The 25,554-nt window shown below is 34.5% G+C and overlaps 1 protein-coding gene across 1 annotated transcript; it reads left to right on the forward strand.

The window, feature by feature from the left end:
- The first annotated feature begins 14,290 nt into the window (after window positions 1-14,290).
- Window positions 14,291-25,243, forward strand: LOC134253685 (methyltransferase-like protein 25B). The gene is made up of 10 exons (XM_062736269.1): window positions 14,291-14,444; window positions 15,260-15,363; window positions 18,271-18,404; window positions 18,536-18,657; window positions 21,548-21,708; window positions 21,966-21,990; window positions 22,311-23,091; window positions 23,438-23,565; window positions 23,874-24,003; window positions 25,029-25,243. The coding sequence occupies exons 1-7, from the start codon at window positions 14,343-14,345 to the stop codon at window positions 22,635-22,637; spliced, it is 975 nt and encodes a 324-aa protein (XP_062592253.1). The 5' UTR covers window positions 14,291-14,342; the 3' UTR covers window positions 22,638-23,091; window positions 23,438-23,565; window positions 23,874-24,003; window positions 25,029-25,243.
- The last annotated feature ends 311 nt before the right edge of the window (window positions 25,244-25,554 follow it).

Raw genomic sequence — 25,554 nt, forward strand, 5'->3', positions numbered from 1 at the left:
ACTAAGATTTTTACATCGAGCTCGGAGTTGGTTTTCTTCAGAAAGACAGGACTGGGTTCAAGGCGACTAGGGGTACCACACCGGTAATTGACCAATCAAAATGAACTTAGTCAATTGTAGGTCCATACATTAAGCCGATTTTCCTTTCTTTTGAGAGTTTTTTTAATTTCCTTCCAGGCCAGTTTGACAACTCTGGTACCCGTGCCTAGGAAATTTTATCTACTCTATAAATAAATAAAGTTTTTTGACAGGAACTATTTCTCCAGGGCATAGGAGGCTACTTCCTGGGGTGCTTTTGTGATGTTTATAAAGACATGGAAAACACGTGGATTTGAGGGTAGCCCTGTTTGCATATGCAAATAAATCAGAAAATGTCGTGTACGTACCCTGGTTTTTTGGTGTCAGCTAATGTGACAGGTATTGTTTAACACCCCCTTATCAATATTTTTTCATGAATTCAAACACGTGAGGTTTTACTGGAAAGAAACGTGTATTGCTTTTTAATATACCGAAACTCGCTATTTCTGGGGATTGTGTAATTCTAAAAAAAATTCAGATAAATTTCAATGGTGAATTAAAAGAAGAATGCTTGGTATTAAAATATTAATTCATATCAGTAGAATTGAATGCTATTAACGACATCTGGAGAAATAGGCTTTAAAAGGTTTATATCATATCTTTGTTCGTCTGCACTTAAATTTCAAACACGACAGAATTTGTAATTTTTGCCATAAAAATTCATAATTTCTATATACTTTAGAGACTTACCGTAAAACTTTCAGGAAACTTTCTATGAAGTCTTTTCTGCACCTTAAGTGAAATTTTATGTCGATCCCAGGTGTTGATCGAGTTTCAGAGAAATTTTCTACGTTGTTATTGATTTTTTTTTTAAGGAGAAGGGGGGGGGGGTTGACTTTTTTATTCTAAGCATTTGTTAAAGTGAGTTTGTAAATACATCTACGAACTTGAGCTGGATTGTGACCTTTGGGTCAAGGGGTCAAAGGTCAAGGTCAAAGGTCAAGGTCATCAAAGCATTTCATAAAGAAATATAAAAGTAACGGCCATATCAAGTATACAAGTCATTTGATCATTGCACGCGCGCGAAGGTGCAATGCATGAAAGCTATATCATCGTGACTACACTTTTAATGTGTTTCTATTCTTTGAATTTTGAAACGTTTCATAAAAAAAATTACGACTATATCAAGTAAATCGGTCATTTAACGCATTGCGCGCGCACACGTGCATGCAAGTCCTTGCATTCAAGTCTGATAGTAGCATAATGTAAGAATCCGTCATATCTATTCATATTCTAAATTTCATCCTGTTTTGTTGAGAACCAAAAAAGTTATAGGCATTTAAAGTTAAAGCCAATCAGATCGCAGCACACGTGCATGGGCGTGGTTTCTTGAAAACTTTTATATATCATAGTTTAGGACGTATTAAGGTATGATTATGTTTTAAAATTCAAAGTATTTTGTCAAAAAACAAGTAAGATATTGAGATTTTTGTTTCAGCTAATCGGAGCAAAGCGCACGTGCATGCGCGTGCATGCATGTGCATGATGACCGTAACTTCTTATAGGAGTCTATTGTGTCTGTCTATGTTCTAAATCTTATCGTGGTTGGTTGAAAAACAAGGGAGTTACAGCCATTTGAAGTTTAAGCCAATCAGATTGCAGCGCACGTGCATGCGCATGCTTTCATGACAAATGTTATACATCATGTTGTAGGACATCTTAAAGTATGCTTATATTTTAAATTTCATACCATTTCGTCAAAAAACGGAAAAGATATTGAGATTTTTGTTTCAGCCAATCAGAGCGAAGCGCACGTAAATGCGCGTGAGTTCTTGCTAATTTGACAGTGTCACATTATCTACACTATTAATATATCCTTATATAATGAGTTTCAAAGCATTTCATCGGAAAATGTTAAAGTTATGGCTATATTAAATATATTAGTCATTTCAGTCATTTCACGCGCCCGCACGTGCAGGCGTATGCGCGCAAAATGACCTTCGTTCCGCACACCTACACAACACACCTATTAACCCTAAAAAGGTTTTAGCTCAGTTGGGTGAACAGTTTCTGAGAACACTCGCGGACAAAAAAGTACCGGAGAAGAAATAAGAAGAAAAAAGAATAACTAGAAAGTCTGCTATTGCAAGCAATAGCATATGTCGCCCCGTACTGGACAAGACTTTCATTTTAATCATCACTAAAACAAAAGTCCATGAGCTAAGTTTGAACAACCATCGAGTTGTATCAGTTCTTTCTGTTGGAAACGGAAAACCTTAATTGGGTACATCCCACTCATTATTTTTAGAATCGGTAGGAGAAGAAAGTAGTGCAGGTAAATTACAAGTTCCTAAATTTGCAGAATTGCATAAAAGAAATCTGGCAGATGCACTAAACTGAGCCTCATACTTGTTAATTGGCAGTATCTTTCCTATCATAAAAGCTTGGGAAATGTAATCTATGAAGAAGATCAGCCGAATTATTTTGTGTATTGTAACGCCAGTGAGAACTCAGAAATTTCCCTCTTTCACTTTCATTTTAGAGGTTCTACCAAAAAACGAATCTGACATGCCACCATCAATTCGAGCATTTCTGCATTGCAGAGAGCTGATGTTTGTTATGAGATGATAAATCATGTGTAAACTTTCTCAGTTTAGCGGAATCATGAACATTTTCGGCGAGATGAATGTTTTGTATACAGTGGTGATCAAGGCTTCGCGAACCTTCAGGAGCGGATCAAAAGATTTTTGAATGAATAAAAACTATGAAAATGACGTACCAATTTTTTAATTTATACTTGCACTATCTAATGAAATGAATAATATACAAGTGATAGATATACAAGAAAACGCGAAATGATAATAAATGCAGCTGACAATCGTTATTTTTATTTTATATAGATAAAATAAAATATTTATAAATTCAAGAGACAAAACAGAAGGAGAATGAATGATGGCAAAATATCACATGACGGGAACTGAATTTTATGAATGAAGATTTTAAAAAGTTACTTGTAAGTTGTATATGTTATATCTGTGTATTCTACCTGGCTGTGTTCTTTAAAAGGGGGGGGGGGGTCGTCTTGAACATAGTAAATAGCCATAACGTTTGAACGGTAAGTACTAGGGCTTTCGTATTTCAAATATGTAATCCTTGTGAAAAGAACTTTTATTGGATACGACGAACTTTGACCTTTTGACCTAGACCTTGGAGAACACATGTGTACATCTGAATCTTTTTTTCTGTTTCGTTTCTATGGCAACTGTGAGCGACTCATTACAATTATTTTGAAAGTAGAAATCACTTTGTCACATTGCAAGGAATTAACATTGAAAGTTTCAAAACGATTGCCTGAGTAGTTATTGAGAAAATCGAAATTAAAGAATTTTAACTTTCACCTGGTTTCCATGGCAATAATCGATTATTTGAAAATTTTAAATGCGAAGCGCACAACTACAGATACTAATCCTTAAAATAAGAAAAGTTTCATGACGAACGTTTAAGGGACCAGAGAGAACACTCTCGGACAAAATTTGTCGCTTTTTACAGGTTTCCATGGCAACGGTAGACATATTGGAACTGAACGACCTCACTGCACAACTACAACCAGTGATCGTCCTTTGAGGAAAGTTTCAGGAAGATTGTCCCAGCCATCTCCGAGAAACAGCCTGGATAAAAAAAACATGCGTACAATATCAATATGTCGTCCCCGACTTCGTTCGGGGCGACATAATAACTCCTGAATTTTTCTCATCAATAACTCCTGAATTTTCCCCTTCAATTCGAGCATTTCTGCATTGCAGAGAGCTGATGTTTGTTATGAGATGATAAATCATGTGTAAACTTTCTCAGTTTAGCGGAATCATGAACATTTTCGGCGAGATGAATGTTTTGTATACAGTGGTGATCAAGGCTTCGCGAACCTTCAGGAGCGGATCAAAAGATTTTTGAATGAATAAAAACTATGAAAATGACGTACCAATTTTTTAATTTATACTTGCACTATCTAATGAAATGAATAATATACAAGTGATAGATATACAAGAAAACGCGAAATGATAATAAATGCAGCTGACAATCGTTATTTTTATTTTATATAGATAAAATAAAATATTTATAAATTCAAGAGACAAAACAGAAGGAGAATGAATGATGGCAAAATATCACATGACGGGAACTGAATTTTATGAATGAAGATTTTAAAAAGTTACTTGTAAGTTGTATATGTTATATCTGTGTATTCTACCCGGCAGTGTGCTTCAAAAGGGGGGGGGTCGTCTTGAACATAGTAAATAGCCATAACGTTTGAACGGTAAGTACTAGGGCTTTCGTATTTAAAATATGTAATCCTTGTGAAAAGAACTTTTATTGGATACGACGAACTTTGACCTTTTGACCTAGACCTTGGAGAACACATGTGTACATCTGAATCTTTTTTTCTGTTTCGTTTCTATGGCAACTGTGAGCGACTCATTACAATTATTTTGAAAGTAGAAATCACTTTGTCACATTGCAAGGAATTAACATTGAAAGTTTCAAAACGATTGCCTGAGTAGTTATTGAGAAAATCGAAATTAAAGAATTTTAACTTTCACCTGGTTTCCATGGCAATAATCGATTATTTGAAAATTTTAAATGCGAAGCGCACAACTACAGATACTAATCCTTAAAATAAGAAAAGTTTCATGACGAACGTTTAAGGGACCAGAGAGAACACTCTCGGACAAAATTTGTCGCTTTTTACAGGTTTCCATGGCAACAGTAGACATATTGGAACTGAACGACCTCACTGCACAACTACAACCAGTGATCGTCCTTTGAGGAAAGTTTCAGGAAGATTGTCCCAGCCATCTCCGAGAAACAGCCTGGATAAAAAAAACATGCGTACAATATCAATATGTCGTCCCCGACTTCGTTCGGGGCGACATAATAACTCCTGAATTTTTCTCATCAATAACTCCTGAATTTTCCCCTTCAATTCGAGCATTTCTGCATTGCAGAGAGCTGATGTTTGTTATGAGATGATAAATCATGTGTAAACTTTCTCAGTTTAGCGGAATCATGAACATTTTCGGCGAGATGAATGTTTTGTATACAGTGGTGATCAAGGCTTCGCGAACCTTCAGGAGCGGATCAAAAGATTTTTGAATGAATAAAAACTATGAAAATGACGTACCAATTTTTTAATTTATACTTGCACTATCTAATGAAATGAATAATATACAAGTGATAGATATACAAGAAAACGCGAAATGATAATAAATGCAGCTGACAATCGTTATTTTTATTTTATATAGATAAAATAAAATATTTATAAATTCAAGAGACAAAACAGAAGGAGAATGAATGATGGCAAAATATCACATGACGGGAACTGAATTTTATGAATGAAGATTTTAAAAAGTTACTTGTAAGTTGTATATGTTATATCTGTGTATTCTACCTGGCTGTGTTCTTTAAAAGGGGGGGGGGTCGTCTTGAACATAGTAAATAGCCATAACGTTTGAACGGTAAGTACTAGGGCTTTCGTATTTCAAATATGTAATCCTTGTGAAAAGAACTGTTATTGGATACGACGAACTTTGACCCTTTGACCTAGACCTTGGAGAACACATGTGTACATCTGAATCTTTTTTTCTGTTTCGTTTCTATGGCAACTGTGAGCGACTCATTACAATTATTTTGAAAGTAGAAATCACTTTGTCACATTGCAAGGAATTAACATTGAAAGTTTCAAAACGATTGCCTGAGTAGTTATTGAGAAAATCGAAATTAAAGAATTTTAACTTTCACCTGGTTTCCATGGCAATAATCGATTATTTGAAAATTTTAAATGCGAAGCGCACAACTACAGATACTAATCCTTAAAATAAGAAAAGTTTCATGACGAACGTTTAAGGGACCAGAGAGAACACTCTCGGACAAAATTTGTCGCTTTTTACAGGTTTCCATGGCAACAGTAGACATATTGGAACTGAACGACCTCACTGCACAACTACAACCAGTGATCGTCCTTTGAGGAAAGTTTCAGGAAGATTGTCCCAGCCATCTCCGAGAAACAGCCTGGATAAAAAAAACATGCGTACAATATCAATATGTCGTCCCCGACTTCGTTCGGGGCGACATAATAATAATAACTAGTGCTAATTGTAACGGGAACCGTTACAGATGTTCCCCAAACGCTCCCCAACTCCCTTTTGGTGCCATATTCCCTGTAAGCCTTATTAAATAAGACAACATCTGTGCATTTTTGACTTTTTGACTTTAACAACGTTTTCCCAAAAGGATACCAATTATATTCAAATTTTAACATTGCACGCGTGCCCATGTGAATGCACGCGCATAATGATCATATAATCTTGTCTACACTTTCTATATATTTAAATATACTTTATATTAAAGCATTTAGTCCAAAAGTATTAAAAATCACTCATTCAAGTGTATTTTTAATTTCACTCGTTCCAAATGCACGCACGTGCGTGCACGTGCATGATGACCATACCTTCTTGTTTGGGGCCCTTATATCTATCTATGTTCTAAATCCCATCCTGTTTGGTTGAAAACCAAGGGAATTAAAGCCATTTCAAGTTTCAGCCAATCAGATTGCAGCACACGTTCACCCACGTGATTTCAAGAATTTTTTTCTATATCATATTGTAGAATATTCTAATGCATGACTATGTTTTAAATTTCAAAGCATTTCATCAAAAATCAAAGGAGATATAGCCATTTAAAGTTTCAGCCAATCAGATTGCAGCACACGTGCATGCGCGTGATTTTTTGAACTTTTTTATATATCATATTGCAGGATGTCCTAATGCATGACTATGTTTTAAATTTCAAAGCATTTCGTCAAAAAACAAAGGATATATAGCCATTTAAAGTTTCAGCCAATCAGATTGCAGCGCACGTGCATGTGCGTGATTTCATGAAATTTTTTCCACATCATGTTGTAGGATATCCTAATTCATGAAAATGTTAAAAATTTCAAAGCATTTCGTCGGAAAACAAAAGAGATATTGAGATTTTTGTTTCAGCCAATCAGAGCAAGGCGCACGTGCATGCGCGTGAGTTCGTGCTAATTTGACAGTATCATATTATTAACACTATTAATATATCCTTATGTAATGAGTTTCAAAGCATTTCATCAAAAAATGTGAAAGTTATAGCTATATTAAGTATATCAGTCAATTCACTCATTTCACGCGCACGCACGTGCAGGCGTATGCGCGCAAAATGACCTTCGTTCCGCACACCTACACTACACACCTATTAACCCTAAAAAGGTTTTAGCTCAGTTGGGTGAACAGTTTCTGAGAACACTCGCGGACAAAAAAGTACCGGAGAACAAATAAGAAAAAAAATAATAATAACTAGTACTAATTGTAACGGGAACCGTTACAGATGTTCCCCAAACGCTCCCCAAGTCCCTTTTTGTGCAAATTTCCTTTAAAACTTTTTTAAATATGCTTAGTATCACAGAATTTCATAAAAGAATTTTAAAAGCTACTATGATATCAACTTTTTGTCATTTAACACATTGCAAACAAACGCTCGTGCATGCACATGCAAGGTGATCATGGGATGTTGTCTAAACCATTACCATATCTTTATATTCCAGAAATCAATAAAAAATCTTAAAAATATACATTTTACCGTTTTTCAAACATATTGATTATTTTACGCATTGCCTGTGCGCAAGTGCATGCAAGCACGTCCTTGCATTTAATTTTGATAGCGGTATCATGTAGAAATCCATAATACCTATTCATATTCTAAACTTCATCCTGTTTTGTTGAGAAACGAGAAAGATATAGGCATGTAAAGTTTCAGCCAATCAGATTGCAGCACATGTGGATTTATGTGCTTTCATAATAATTCTTAAATATCGTGCTATAGATCTTCATAATGTGTGACTAAGTTCAAAATTTCAATGGATTTTGACGTAAAACAAAAAAGATATTGAGACTTTAGTTTCAGCCAATCAGAGCCAAGTACATGTGCATGCGCGTAAGATCTTGCAATTTTGACCATGTCATCTTGTCTATGCTACTAATATATTCATGCATTGTGAGTTTCAAAAAATTCCATCAAGAAATAGAAAAGTTATGGCTTCGTCCATTATATTGGTAATTTCACATGTTGCACGTGCGCGCTCTTGCCAGCACACGCGCAAGTACGTGCTTTCATGAAAATTATTATATATCATTTTGTAGATCTTCATAATGTGTGACTAAGTTCAAAATTTCAAAGGATTATGACGTAAAACAAGAAAGATATTGAGACTTTAGTTACAGCCAATCAGAGCAAAGTGCACGTGCATGCGCGGGAGATCTTGCTATTTTGACCATGTCATCACGTCTATACTACTAATATATACTTATATTATGATAATCAAAGCATATAATCAAAAAATAGAAAAGTTACAGCTATATCTGTAATTTTGGTCATTTCACGTGTTGCACGTGCGCGCCCTTGGAAGCACGTGCACGCAAAATGACCTTCGTTCCGCAAATCTACATAACATGCCTACTGACCCTAAAAAGGTTTCACCTTAGTCGGACGTGTAGTTTACAAGATCATTCGCGGAAAAGATTTTCCCAGGAAGAAGAAAAATAATAATAATAATAATAATAATAATAAGAAACAGAGTAAAAACAATATGTTCCCCAACTTCGTTTGGGGAACATAACTAGTGCTAATTGTAACGGGGACCGTTACAGATGTTCCCCAAACGCTCCCCAACTCCCTTTTGGTGCCATATTCCCTGGAAGCTTCATTAAATAAGACAAACTCGATGCATTTGAGACTTAAAAACGTTTACACAGAAGTGTACAAAGTTCATTCAAATTTTAGCATTGCACGCGTGCGCATGTGAATGCATGTGCGTAATGACCATATCATCTTGTCTACACAATCTATATATTTTGATATACTTAATATTAAAGTATTTAATCCAAAAGTATTAAAAAGATACGCTCATTCAAGTGTTTTTTTGATTTTGCTCATTTCACTTGCACGCACGTGCATACATGAGCATGGTGACCATACCTTCTTGTAGATGTTCGTTACATCTATCTATGTTCTAAATCCCACCCCGTTTGGTTGAAAACCAAGGGAGTTATAGCTGTTTAAAGTTTCAGCCAATCAGATTGCAGCACACATATATGCACGTGTATGCATGTGCATGGTGACCATATTTTCTTGTAGTCGTCCAGTATATCTATCTATGTTCCAAATCCCATCCTGTTTGGTTGAAAATCAAGGGAGTTATAGCTATTTAAAGTTTAAGCCAATCCGATTGCAGCGCACGTGCATGCACGTGTTTTCATGATAATTGCTATATATCATGTTGTAGGATATCCTAATGCACGGCTATTTTCAAAATTTCAAAGGATTTCGTCAAAAAACAAGAAAGATATTGAGACTTTAGTTTCAGCCAATCAGAGCAAAGCGCACGTGCATGCGCGTGAGATTTTGCTATTTTGACCATGTCATATTGTCTTTGCTACTAATATATCCTTATATTATAAGTTTCAAAGCATTTCATCAAAAATTTAAAAAGTTACGCCTATATCAATTAAATCGGTCATTACACATGTTGCACGTGCACGCTCTTGCAAGCACGTGCGTGCAAAATGACCTTCGTTCCGCAAATCTACATAACATGTCTACTGACCCTAAAAACATTTCAACTTAGTCGGATGTATAGTTTACGAGATCATTCCCGGACAAAAAAGTACCCAGGAAGAAGAAGAAGAAAAATAATAATAATAATAACTAGGACTAATTGTAACGGGAACCGTTACAGATGTTCCCCAAACGCTCCCCAACTCCCTTTTGGTGCCATACTCCCTTTAAGCTTCATTAAAAACGACAAACTCTATGCATTTGAGACTTTAACAACGTTTCCCTGAAGTATACCGAGTATATTCAAATTTTAGCATTTGCACGCGTGCACATGTAAATGCATGTGCGTAATGACCATATTCTCTTGTCTACACTATCTATATACATTAATATAATAAAATAATAAAGCATTTAATCCAAAAGTATTAAAAAATACGCTTCATCAAGTGTATTTTTGATTTTATCCATCTCACGTGCATGCACGTGCATGCATGTGCATGATGACCTTACCTTTTTGTAGGAATCCACTATGTCTGTCTATGTTCTAAATCCCATCCTGTTTGGTTGAAAATCAAAGGAGTTATACCCATTTAAAGTTTAAGCCAATCAGATTGCAGCGCACGTGCATGCGCGTGTTTTCATGATACCTGCTATATATTATATTGTAGTATATCCTTATGCATGACTATGTTTAAAATTTCAAAGCATTTCGTCAAAAAACAAAAGAGATATTGAAATCTTTGTTTCAGCCAATCAGCGGGAAGCGCACGTGCATGCACGTGAGTTCGTGCTAATTTGACCATGTCATATTATCTAGACTATTAATATATCCTTATAGAATGAGTTTCAAAGCATTTCAATAAAAAATGTAAAAGTTATGGCTATAATAAGTATATCAGTCATTTCACTCATTTCACGCGCACGCACGTGCATGCGTATGCGCGCAAAATGACCTTCGTTGTGCACACCTACACTTGACACCTATTAACCCTAAAAAGGTTTTAACTTAGTTTGGTGAACAGTTTCTGAGAACACTCGCGGACAAAAAAAGTACCGGAGAACAAAGAAGAAAAAAAAGAATAATAATAATAAGAAGAAGAAACCGAGTAAAAACAATATGTTCCCAAACTCCGTTTGGGGAACATAATAAGAAACAGAGTAAAAACAATATGTTCCCCAACTTCGTTTGGGGAACATAATAAGAAACAGAGTAAAAACAATATGTTCCCCAACTTTGTTTGGGGAACATAATAATAAGAAACAGAGTAAAAACAATATGTTCCCAAACTTCGTTTGGGGAACATAATAAGGAAATATAACATTTTGGAAAAGTAGAAAAATTCCAAGGTCAAATCACGTGGTTGAGAAACAATGCATTTACACTATGAAAGACCTATATGTGTTCTCTTTCAAATTTATGACCAAAGTTTAAGTTTCTTAAAAGTGTACCAACCTTCAATGCTAAAGTTATTGGGTTTAAAATTATGATATACATGTATTTATACATGTGGCAGGTAATATATACAGATGTGTAGTATGGAATCATGAAAATATTACAGAGTGTTTTCCTTTAAGGTGATTTTAGCAAGAGTTATTCGGTAAAACCGTATGCATATAGTGCATGCACGTAGCAACAGGGGGGGGGGGGGGGGGGCAGGGGGACTGCCCCCCCCTTTTTACTGTTACTATTGGAAATATACATTATAAGGCTGTGCCCCCCCCCCCACTTTATACTTAAGTAAAGAAATATAAAGGAAATGTAGTAATGTAAGCTAAATAAAATTTGGGCTGAAAAATGTCCCCCCCCCCACCACGGAATAGGATTTTCGAGTTTGGGGAAAACAATTGTTTTTTTCTGCTTGTCAACTTTTTTAAGTTAAGTAAAAAAAAATTGTGCCCCCCCCCCTCCCACTTTCAAAATTGATGCTACGTGCCTGTATAAGTCATCATTCCCAGATCCCTTCATTATTTAACCAAGTTCAATTTGTTATACCTTCTGATGATGTAAAGAAAACACTATTTTTTCTTATGAAAGTACATTTGTTAAAGCCTCTATTAATTCACAATTTAAAGATTGTAAGTATAAACCCTATATTTCTTGCATGCATTTTAATAATTTGTTGCTCAAAGAGGAAAATTCACTACTTGTCCTACAAAATGGCAGTTAGTGGGAAAAACTCCCAGGCGAAATGCGTTATAAGAAAAGGGTCTATTTTTTTTTTGGAGGAGTGGACACGCAGGTTTCGCCCGAAAGCCCCATAGGCGCTTGGTTACGGGATGGTGTATTTTGTGTAGTATGTGTTTTTCTATGTGTGCCTGAATACCCTCATTAAAATAAAAATAAAAAATAGCCGAAATTATCACGTTTTAAAAAATGTCATATTTATTGTATATAAAAAGAGTAGCGCTTGGTTACAGGATGGTGTATTTTGTGTAATATGTGTTTTTCTATGTGTGCCAGAATACAATACTATCATGTATGGCTATGTTATACCTTTCATGCAATATACTTCTAGCACATTTATTAAAAACAATAGATCGGCTGTAAATCATTCTGAATTTGTAGGTTCAGCAATTTTAGAACTTGTTTCTAATGGATGTGCCCGAGAGGTTCATGAGCCTTCTCATGTGGTTAATCCTCTCACTGTCTCGGTCAATGCGTCAGGTAAAAAATGCCTTGTGTTAGATTTAAGGGCATGTAAATCAGTACATAGAAAAGCAAAAGGCCAAGTTTGAGGGTGTCAAAGAAGCGCTTTTGTATGCCAAAGAAGGTCAATTTATGATCAAATTTGATCTGAAATCTGGTTACCATCATATAGATATACAGTATACTTGGCCATAAGTGAGTCATAATTTTATTTTTACACTATATATTTCATTGAAAAACCTATTTTTATAAAAAATTGTTGTGAAGTCAATTTTAGCTCAATTTTCATGATTTTTTTCACCGAAACATGCAGAATTATTCAAATTTTCTTATCTTAAATGAAAAACAAAATGATACTTAGACTATTGAGAATAAATTATAAAATATTGTCGAGACAAAATTTTCTAACCTCAAATTACTATGATTTCTTAACAAATTGAAGTCTTAAAATTTTTGTTTTGCACTTAGTTTAAACTTTATTTCATTCAAATAAGACATCATATATACACAGTAGATAATACAAACAGGATTCGGAAACAAGTTGTAACAACTTATATTAATCCGTTTCCTTAAATTAACTTTCAACTATAAATAAACATTTGCCCTTGTTGAATGACATGTATAATAGGAAAAAGAACCGAGAAAAAATAAAGATGAAAACAAAAATGAGAAGAAAAAAAAACTGCAGAGAGAGATATCATAACATGAATTAACTAATAGTAAATGAGGAATAAAAACAGCCATACAATGCAGTACAAGATCAAACAATAATAACATTACGGCCACAAGTAATATTCAAGTTATAAATCTTTTAGAGGCAGAAATAAATTGATGCACATGTTTAAAAATGTTGGTATCTCCAAATAAGAGAATGTGTAAAGAGACTGGTCCTAATGGGTCAATGTTTTGCACTTGACCTGTGATTTCACGGTAATGCATAAAGATAAAACTATTTTGAAATGATGTGAAGAAACTACAACATATTCTGCATTTTTTGGTGTTTTAGACATTAAAAAGAAACAACAAACAACAGTGCAATAATATTTTAGAAAAATGTGTTTTCAATGAAATATATAGTGTAAAAATTAAAATTATGACTCACTTATGGCCAAGTACTGTTCACCCCGATTTTTCAGAAGTTTCTGGGTTTTTGTCGGGTATTTCGAAGGTAAAAAGAAATATTTTGAATCTACAGTACTTCCGTTTGGAATTTTCTGTGGGTGATTTGAAATTGTCATGTGGTTTGAGATTTAGATTTATATATTAAAAATAAAGAGCTAGCGAGCAGCATTCTGTTTACGACACATGTGTTTGTTAGCACTTAATTAATTCATAGGCGTCGGAACCGGGGGGGGGGGGGGGGGGGGGGGGCTGGGGGGCTTAGCCCCCCCCCCCCACTTTTTTCCAAATATATACTTAGTATAGACATTGAACAAGTTTAGCCCCCCACTTTCAACAGAGATGTCTTAGTGTGTAGGTTAAAAATGGGGAAAGTGGGAAAGTGGTGGTGGTTGGAAGAAAATTTTTGGTACTGGAGTTCGAACCCACCCCCCCCCCCCCCCCCCCCCCCCCACGAAATAGGATTTTCGTGTTTGGGAAATAGACATTTCCTTTTTTTTTTTTTTTGCTTGTCTGGTTTTTCTGGAGGTACAAAAATTTTTTTTTTTTTTAAACTTAGCCCCCCCACTTTCAATTTGCTTCCGACGCCAATGTAATTTATATTCGGACGAACGAAGTGAGGGAGAATATAAAGGAGATTAGATAGTTTTCTTTCTTTTCTTTTCTTTTGCCTGTCGGTTTTATATTAATTAATTCATAAATTAACATAAATTTACTTTTGAATAATTTTTTTAGCCTCTCCCCTTTGCCTTGATAATGTTTAATTGAAATTGATAATATTTGGGCATGTTTTCATATCGGGTTCGACCTTTCAAAAAGTGTGAACTGTCATTCCGAGTTTTCTCGGGTTTTGTTTGGAAACACTTGCTAGTCAAGCATGAGTGACTTGTGGTCTAAATATTGTAAACAGTTATCGTAGTCAGTCTTGATGTTGTGCGATAAAGACTCCATTGATTCTATTCAGCAGTATATCAGCAAGCTGACGGAATTTCTCTCTCTGTATACTTGGATTGTTGACGCCTATGTATCGGTAAACACCGCTTTAACTTTTTATGCTTACAATTTTTTGATAATTCAAATTAGTTAGACAAAATACACATGCATGGTTTAAGTTTAGATAATGGTTTTCCACATTCTCTATCTCTGTAACTCATTGCCTGTGTTTTAATAACACATGCCATATGCAAATACACGGTGAGAGCACATACTTGTATGTACATCACTGTAAATGTGTACAGAAAAAAGTACTTACAAGTAACAATACAAATAATTTGATTCAGCTGATTACTAACTTGATTCTGATGTGTAATCTCTATTATTTAACACATGCAAATGAAATCAGTATGTTTTGTATATAATAATTCTTCTTAAAGCTGAACACAATTCGTAAAAAGAATTTGTCCAAGCTCATGCTATCTCTGCAAACCTCTATATAAGGGTAAATTACTCAGTCACTGTTCAGTGTAAGGAATTGTGAGTGGTATATACAGACGTATCCTATACACATACTCAGTAGCGACAAAAATAACTGTGTACTTCTTCCAATGCAGCAAAGTAAGATTCCAAAGACACTTACAACAGTTGCATAGGTCAGTGCAGTATAAAAAAAAACCATGTATATGCATAACTTCAATAAAATGTAAACAAAGGTAATTTAAGATGGCCAGCATGAACATTGGTCAACATTCCACGCCCCAATACCTGTGACAATAAAGCAGTCAGGTGTAACGAGTGGGAATATATACCTGGTGTTGATGTATCGTAGATGATGATATTGAAAATGGTGTATGCCTATTCACAAGTTGTTTCCAGCTTTAAGATTTTCAGTGTTTGTATATATTTTAGGATTATTTCACTCAGCATCACTGGGATAGCCCCCCTTCAGCGTGGACAGAGTCCCTGCTAAACACAGAACCGACAGAACTGGTGTGGCTGCTGACGGAGGAAAGGTGATTTGTGAATTGAACATATTTTATTGCTTATACTTTACAATTGGGATTGGGCAAAAGTTCTAAAAACTTATTACGCCCTATCCCTACATATACATTATACCAAACATATTTACATACATGGGTTTCAGCTTAAAATGAAATAATAATAATTATATAATAATAATATATAATAATCAGAATAAAACACATTCAATAGAATACATTTCATATGTAATAGACATGATGTATAAGATTTACAATTAGAAATAATTATTGTATCAACCAAATCGTCCTGACTTTTTAATAAAAGTTTGTACAATAGAAAATAGGCATTCATTTTCAGAATCATTTAACAATTTGTCTCCCCAGAGTAAAGTGTGAGTATCGACAGTGTGTAATTTACCCATTCGCAAAAATTTGTCAAAAAATTCTTTCCTGGCTTCTGTACATTTTTTTGCATGAGAAGAAATAATGATGAGTATCCTCCACTCTTCCACAAGAACATAGTGGACTCAAAATTACATTACATCGAAAGAGATACTACACCTAAGTAAGAGGGTGGCATTTGTTTATTGTAAGAAATAGACTTTTTAAAAATAGATAACGAGGGAGAATTTCTTACATTAAGAGGTAATGAGTTCCATTCTTCAATAACAAGGGGAACGAAAGTTGATTTGTAAGCTTGCAATCTGCATTTAGGTATGTTATAGTTCTGTGAGTTTCTCGTACTGTAACTTGATGAATTGCATCGTAAGTTTGGGATTATATCAGTTAGATATTCAGGAACTTGGTTTTTGACAATTTTATACATTGTAGCTAGTCTAGTCTTTTTCCTTCTTTCATGTAATGGTTCCCATCCAGTTTCAATGTAAAGTGCATCTTTAGAAGCTAACAGAGTTAATCCTGTGACAATTCTAGCAGCACATAATTGTAATTTTTCTAATTTTTCACTGTCACCTATATTACATCCACCCCATACCAAGGAAGCGTATTCTAACTGTGGCCTAATAAAGGTTGTGTACATGAGTGAAAGAGTTTTTCAGTTGACTACAAATTTAAGTTTTTTTAACAAGCCCAATTTTTTATATGCATTAGCTAGAATAGTATCAATATGTGTAGACCAACTAAGATCTTGCGAGAAAAAAATTCCTAAATGTTTATGAGAAGAAACAAATTCTAGCTGACTTTGCTGGAAGAAGAGTTTAGGATAACTAACACTTTTTTTCAGGCTAAAAAATATTGCTTTAGTTTCAGTAGGATTGAATTTAAGAAGCCATTTTTTCGACCAAATTTCTAGCTTGTTAAGATCAGAATTCAGTTTGTTTTCAATAGTATTAACACTTTTAGATGACTGTTGTAGGGAGTTATCGTCTGCAAATAATCTACAAAAACTTGTCATTTCTTCAGCAACATCATTGACATATATAAGAAATAATAGAGGTCCTAACACTGAGCCTTGAGGGACACCGGCGTGTATAGGTTTTTCGTCAGATAGCAAGTTTCTGTATAATACTCTTTGTGATCTACCTTCTATATAACTCTTTAGCCAATGAAACATATTTCCCTCTATACCATAAGTTCTGAGTTTGAACAAGAGACCCTTGTGCCACACACGATCGAATGCTTTAGAAAGATCACAGAATATCATACAACAATTTTCACCATCGTCGATAGCTTTAACAATAGTATCATATGTTTCTATTAGTTGATATACAGTGGAATGACCTGGTAAAAATCCAGCCTGGTATTTATAAAAAAGATTGTTGTCACGAAAGTGATTATACAAGTGTTTGAATATGATTCGTTCCATTATTTTACCAATACAACTTAACAGTGACACAGGTCTATAATTAGACATAACAGATGGATCATCTTTTTTAAATAAAGGGAGAACATTAGCAACTTTCCATTTACAAGGAAAATACAATCAACTAATGACCTATTAAACAATAAACATAATGGTTTTACAATAGTATACATGGTGGATTTCAACATCTTGTGACTAATATTGTCTGGACCTATTGCTTTATTAACAGGAAGAATTGAAATAATATCTATAATCTCTTGTTCATCAATACAGACTGTATCAAATGGGTTATTGCACACAGAAAAGAAATTAGGTAAAGAGACGTTGTTTTCGTCAATACAAGTGATAGAAGCAAAATAATCATTTAAAACATCTATTTTCTCTTCATTTGTAAAAGCTACACATGCATCACCATTAACAGAGGTATACTGTAGAGGAGGAATATCGGTAGTAGATTTTACTTTAAATATATCTCTCAATAACTTCCAGTAAAGTTTAGAATTATTTTTACTTGCGTCTGTAATATGATGCTCTATGTTATTATGATAGTTTTCAATGGCGATTTTTTTCATATTGTTAAACTTGTCCCTGCATTTCCTATATTTTTCCCAGTCAGAATTTCTTTTTGTCATCTGGGCCCTACTAAATAATCTATTCTTATTTCAATGTGTTTTACACAGAGCCGAATCGAACCAAGGTTTATCTTTCAGACGAATTACAACCGATTTTTCAGGAAAGGTCAGTGTCTTGTACATGTGTAACAGGCAGGGAAAATTGTCGGCCAGACTGAGACTTGACCCCGGGACTTCCCTGCTACACTCTTCCCCCTTTTTCTTGAGGTTTTTCATTCTGAAAACACCATAGAGACTCTTTTAAATCACCCATGGGTTATATTTTTGGACCAAACACTACAGGCAGAGAAAAATGCATGTTGGCAAGACTGGGACTTGATCCTGGGACCTCACACTAACCATACTGAGCTACAGGGCAGACATACCCCCTCCCTGTTACACATGTATCAGTGCATGTCTTACAAATAATGACAGAGTCCCTGGCCTTAGTATTGGTAACAATAAATGTAAATAAAACATGAAAATATTCATTGATTCTTATTTCAGTCGTGCATCAAAGGTGTGGCCTCTCTCACTTCTCGCCTTCAGACAGTGCACAAGTACTTACTCACTACCAAGGTCACAACAAGAGGTCAAACTACAGGGCCTGTCAAAACTTTCCTCACAAAGATGTGTACAGGGTGAGACAAAAATATTTTTTTTAAATAAAAAAAAATTATAAAAAAAAGATCTTTTTCAAAGTGACAATTTTTCTTATCTCTGAGAGAATATTGCTGTAAAAATAAGTCTGTGATGTTTTATCTTTCTTCAGATCAGAAAACCAGCTCAGTTGCTCAACAAGTTACCAATCCCGACACAAAATACTATGAGTATCTCAGGAAGCATATGCATGTAAAACCAAAGAAACTTCACGAAATCAAAAGTCTTGGAAAGGTAAAATATTGTGTTATAATTAGACTTTCATGCTTCAACAATAATGCAGATTTTAATCTACAGTACCAGACCTGTTTACCCTTTTTGTTGTATCTCAGTATTTTTGATTAGATTTGTCCGTGAGATTTCACTGTTGCCAGTAAGATTTGGCTTTCCATTGATTTTATGTATAATTCATAGATAGAGAGCAACTGTTTTTTTTTTCTATTACATGATTCAATAACATGTTCTTTGCCATTTTATACCATAGCACTTTTGGCAACTCGAAATCACTGATGTGATGAAATTTTTTTCTTGCAAAGTAATTAATAGGTATGAAACTGAGACCGATCATAACGATGATGGATTGATTGTATAATGTCTCTTTCAAGATTTGTTTTACTAATTAAGACACCAACACCTGCCAGTCATAAGTAAAGAGCTGCAATTTTTGTCCCATACTCGACACTCAAGGCAAACAAACAGGGAAGGGTCTGTTTCGTTCCAGCACCTACTGCGACACATGACCTCAGTTCATACGGTCCGATCTGAAGGACCTGTCTTCAGGTCGCGCAAGTGGGATTTAAACCCTCGGAGTAAGGAGCTAGCCCTTACTGCGCAAGTGTTAGAGCAGAAGCTCTAACCACTTCGCCACGCAGGCAACCAGATCATAACAATTGATTGTCAATGTTTGTTGTTGTTTAAAGTTGCGGAGTTCAGCTTATCAGCAGGTCATGATGAAAACTAACTGCTAAAATCCAAACGAAAGTATTTCCGTATTTTCATAATAGCAAAACCTGAGACGTATATTGGATTAAAAATCCGTAAAAAATATGACGAAAGAGTTAACAGCTGTGCAGAACATACATGTACATGTATTGCCTATAATTTGGTCCGACTATAAGTAAGTTGTTATTTTTAAAGCATAGATTATAGGATAAAACAGAGACTGTACTGACTATCATCAAGTAAGTTCATGGACAGAGAAATTAACTCCCTTTGTAAATGCACATCTTTATTTCCAGTGACAGCAACATGTATGATGACGTAACATGATGTGATGTGACGTGACGTGACGTGATGTGATTTACTGTAAATACATAGAAAACATGTATAAGTACTTGATATTACACATAAACCACATACTCAGCGATTGACAAATTAACATCACTCTCGATTATAAATAAATACTCTATGTTCTTTGTAAACAACACTTTTACAATAAATATTGCACATGTACCCTAGTAAATTAGCACATATGAAATTCATATTACTGTCAAATCACACAATTTCAAAAGAATCACTAGAAAATGCTCAACAAGATATATGATTATTACCGAGTGCACATGCACCAAATAATTTCATGCCAAAATCACAGCAAATCTTTAACTTTCAATATCATATTACAGATATCAATCTATTATGGCCTAAATTTCCTACACATAGTCATAATCAAAAATCTTCCATGTGAACTTTCTAACATGTCCGTAAAAATTACACCTAACAGGTAAACAGTGAACACCTTTGTAAACATGATTTACAACAATAATGCACGTCAAAATTTCTTCTGCAACAATATACAAATAGATTTCATGTTTAACTTACCAACTTAGAAGTTTTCTCTCGTAGAAAAGTTGAAATAAATATGATAAATCAGCACAGTGACTAGTAAACACTGGTAAACAATTTCTACAGTTGTAAAAATCTCGTGCTCGCGGGAAAAATTATAATATTGGAACCAAATCCGGAAAAATCTAACAGTCAAACCAAATCCGGAAAAAATGTTTCGTACAAAGTTGAATTTGCTGTAACAGAGACATCACAAGCACCCTCAGGTGACAAAGCCAGTCAGAGGCCTCACAACTTTTTAACGGTCCATACTTGTAAATATTATATAAGAAGTTCATTGGCTGAAAGGACGTCACGTGACATTCCTTCTTTTGTGATATCGATGCCAAATCATGACCGGAGAAAATGGTATAGCATGACACACCGTTCAGTTGCACTAAAGTTATGTAGAACATGACGTCATAATACATGTATAAGAAGCGTGAATTTAACCATTGTGACGTAATGACAGCCAAGTCTGTTTAGTTAGGAATGTGTCACTGCATTCACTTTGAGTGATTATATAATATAACGATTATCGACTTCAATGAATGGTCAATATATGGTTATATTTACATTCAGTGTAATTTTCCTTATGAAGTCCATTAGGAATCCATGATGTTCAAATTTCTATAACACAAGCGAAACCTTGTCACCGCACGTTAGAATTCACAGTGAGGACTATAAGCATTTTCAATACTCTAGGGACACCAAAATGTAATATGTTTCATTTCAATTTAATGAAAAACTATAACCCTGAAAAATTAACTTAAAAATTAACGTTATGTGCGTGAAGATTTAATTTGTACCGGTAACTTTCTTCCTCGCAATGTTTGTTTGCGTTATTTAACTTTGCAACATCATTTAACGTTATTTGACGTCACAAAGGGCTCTTACATCTATTTACCACGGCAGTTTTGAAGGGAGCTAAAATCACATTTAAAGATGAACGAAATAAGCAATTATGAAAAAGGAAAATTAGAGAATATAAATATAAGTATTGAATTCATATTGTTAGATGTCTTTGGTCCTATAACACCTGGCCGTGCTGACAAATTGAATACCGTGCAATACTTAAATAAGGACTAATGGCAATTGATATTGACCTCAGACACAGATTGAAATGATAGGGACCTCACAGATTTGGACACTATCACTTTCTGTGTCTTCTGTCAATATTAATTGCCATGAGTCCTTATAACCACATATTAACCGTTCACTGAAGTCCATAATTGTATAATATATAACATACAGTCAGTGAGTTTAACTACTATTTTCTATAGATTTATCTCTTTTTTTCTAGGCTCTAAGGTTTCTTGGAGATGCATGTGACTGTGAGCACATTGTGGATGTGGGAGCAGGTCAAGGTCATTTGTCAAGATATTTGACCTTCCAGCATGGGTTCAAGGTCACAACAGTAGAGGCTGAAGGATGCCATGCTCCCAAAGCACAAAAATTTGACAGGTGAGTGACAAATGTTAATATAGCCTCTTTAATTCTGATGCAGGTATTCCTGAGCCATTTGATAGGCTGAGTAAATTGAGCATCCAGATTTCTTAAAGCACTTCTCTGAAACTCTGAACTAATGAGGTTGACAATGCTTCACCTGTCTTGATTTATATTTTTTTCAGTTTTCTGTTTTATGTTGGTTGGAGTTTTTGTAAAGTTCAGTTTTACTTATGAATAATTATAAAGTAATTATCATTTGTTTTTTTCACTAGAGATGCTCAAAGACAGATCTCAAAGGTAAGCACTTTCTTTTTATTTCTAATTTCAAAAGTTTCATTCTAATTTCAAAAGTTTCATACATCCAACTTGCCTTACTACAATATCTTTACTCAAAATTGGGACTTTCAGATTAACACCTACATGTAGCTTTAGATGAAACCACCTAAAGCATGCTATTATATTTCTTTGTATTAGATTCAGTGAAATTTATTAAACTTTTAAAATGTTGGTTTATTATTTTCCATTATTTGTAACTATTAAACTTGGTTATAAGCGGAACAAAGGTCACATTTATCTATTAAACCTTGTATATCATATAATTTAAATTGGTTATGCAGGGTAAAGGTCACACTGAGACTGAAAGTGAGGCTGATCTGCCATGTCATGTGACCTGTTACATCACAGCAGACACAACCCAGGGCAAGTTCCCAGACATTATACAGGAGTCATTCAACAGGTCTAATGTTGGAAGCCATTGTAAAGCAGAAAATGAACCCAGGCTTACAAGAGAGACTACACAACACGGACTTACCAGTGTTCCAAAAATAGACATGATGTCATCTGTATCATTAGATGACAATAAAAACTGTGGTGGAGAACCTAACAAAAGGCTAAAGTTGACAAGCACTGATATTGAAAGTGATAATCAAGATAAAGATTTTTAACTTTTCCTGAAAGTGTTCAAAGTAATAGAAATTCTGATGGGCATATTCCAAGCAATAGTCCCCCGAGTTTTTCCAATAATTTCTGTGATAACTGTGAAAAATACTCATGTTCCAAGGAATCCACCTCCTGTGATTCTAGTCAAATCAAAGACGATTCCTTGATTGGAGAGCAGACTTCACTTATTAGTGGAGGGGATGTTTATAAATCTTATAATTGTGCTGTAGATCAAGGCATGCCAGGATCTGATATTGTGGTGAAGTAAACCGATGAAGGCTATTCTTTAAATCGAGAATTCTGTGTGGAGACCCCTTCAGCCAAACAGGATTTCCTTCTGACAGGACTCCACGCTTGTGGAGATCTAACTCCCACAATGCTTAGAGTGTTCACTTCCTGTCCTGATGTAGTAGGACAAGCATCTGTCGGCTGCTGTTATATGAAGTTGCCTATCTCTCTGTAAGTAAAGCTGGTAAAGATTACATTCCTATACTTCTTTAAATGTTATTGTTTTGTTCAAATTTGAGTTTTATCACTTTACTTGTACAATGTATGTGTTTGGATGTTTTTTTATATGAGAAATACACTGAATGATGTGGAGCCTATATAAATTTTTATAATTTTAGAATTAGTGGAAATTTATGAAGTTAACAGATTAAATACCCTGTTAAATGCACAACTGAATAATGTTCACAGTAAATAATTACAAGAATGTTTTCTAAAAAAATATATTTACTTTGTTTAAATGTGTATGAAGTCATTTGAATTGATTTTTTCTGACTTTGCTATTTTCTGCTTTTAGTAGCAATAAATCTGACCCTGTAGGGTACCCCATGAGTGATTTTGTTGCCAGATTACCACACTTGGTCCTTAGTTATGAAGCCAGAGAGATGGCCTGTCATTTTGCAGATTCCTACATCCAAAGATTGAAAGGTAATTCACAATTAGATTACATTGTATCAAGGCATTAGTCAATGATTTAAAGCCATCACAACTATTTTTGAGTAATTTTTCACAGATTGGTTGGATGGCCATCATGCTTTGATAGTTTACTGTAAATAATTGGTTAATTCTGTAGTTTCTTCCCCAATTTTGCCTAACTTGTCAATTCAGGTTTTATTTTTCCCAATGTTCTCTTAGAAAGTAATGATCATGATGATAGTCAAAGAGAAATATCAATAGTTTTAATGAGTATTATTCATCCCCCGGCTCATTTCAGTGTTGTTTTATTATTCCTTTAGATAACCCACCCTCTCTCAAGCTACACTGTTACAGAGCTGCCTTACAGTGGATAATTCATTTAAAACCTGATTTTGTTACCGGGGCACAGAAATTGTCCATCAGAAAAGCTGAAAAACTTACATTTAAACAGTAAGCCTGTACCAATCAGAATATCTGTATTGTTAATCTTTTTCTCAAAAACCACTTGGCCAGAAAAGCTGAAACTGATATGGAAGGATCCTGGAATAATGTAGATTCTAAATTGTCCAAATCATGATTACATTGAGATATATATGGAAAAATCTTAAGAACCATTGGGCCATAAAAGCTAAAACTTATGTGAAAGTACCTTGGGGTTGTGTTTATTCTAAATTGTCCAAATCATGACCCCTGAGGGTAGGGCGGAACCACAGTTAGTATTACAAGGGGGGGGGGGGTTCTGTTAAAGAACAGCATGGCCAAAGTTTCTCAAGTGAGGGATGTGGCCCATGTGCCTCTTATTTTTATATAACATTTCAGGGAGGCAATCTATTGTATTCATAATATCATAACTCAGAAAGTGTGTTAAAATGTTAAAGCATACATTTTATTTTGATGTCACAATTGTTGAAAGCAGAGAAAATACAATATCCTTAGTGAAAATCCTGGACGTTGAGTCAATTAAGGCAGAGAGTTTAAAAATGCATATATAACCAATGAATCCAGAGTGGAGTAGACCAAGAATCCTTGGCTAGCCAAGGTGATAGATTTACTTTGGTTCCTCGTGAATAGATTCTACAGAAACGTGTTGGAGGTTATTTTACAGGGTAATTAATTTGCCATATTTCTGTATTTTAATAATAGTCTGCTAAAATTTTAAATACTAAAATATTCAGTTCTAGCTCTTCTTTGTGTTCATTGTAAAAAAAAATTGTAACCCTGTATCCACTAAAAGAAATAATACCAAAATTATTGGCAAACCTTTCAGAAGGCAAAAGCCAAATTTTACACCCACCAAAAAACACGCTATACAGTATTTGGTTACAATTAATCAGTAAATTATTGCCAACTGTTAATTCAGAATAAAGTGTAGCATAACATTATAAGTAAAACATGAATTGTACCTTCCCATTCCTAGAATTTATTACAGTTTTAATTAATCAGACATTAAACAAATTTCTGTGTTTGACTTCCAGGTATGTCATCTCTACTGTTAACAGTTTCACCGAGAAACTTTGTTTTGTTAGCAAAAAAGTGACATCGGATAAAGATATGACTTATCTCCAAGAAAAAGGCTTATTACAAAGTGGCAGGGCAAACATTTTCTGTTTATTATAAGAATTTATTATATCAAGTTCCAGATTTTAAAATAAATCAATGTGAAGGAAAATTTGCTAGAATTTTGTTCTGTTTTAAGCATGTTTATTTTTTTTAACAGTATTTTTACTGTGTCTTAATTCTATTAAAAAACAAGACATTGTTGTTTGTGTGACATTATTCATAATGAAATACATGAAATATTAAATTCTTTCTCATGAAATAGCAGTATGTTTTATTTAATAGTAAGATAGTTATGTAACGTGTCGAGCGGAATAATATAATAGCAATCGGGGTCGTACCTTGTTGATTCAATATTCTAATATAATATAATTTTTCTTAATAAATGATTGACAAATGATTGTAAAACAAAGGCCTGCAAAATATACAAACAAATGGCCAACC

This window comes from Saccostrea cucullata, unplaced genomic scaffold, assembly GCF_032062105.1.
Source record: "Saccostrea cucullata isolate Sc308-1 unplaced genomic scaffold, CSIRO_AGI_Scuc_v1 ctg1769, whole genome shotgun sequence".
In the NCBI taxonomy this organism is placed as follows: Eukaryota; Metazoa; Mollusca; class Bivalvia; order Ostreida; family Ostreidae; genus Saccostrea; species Saccostrea cuccullata.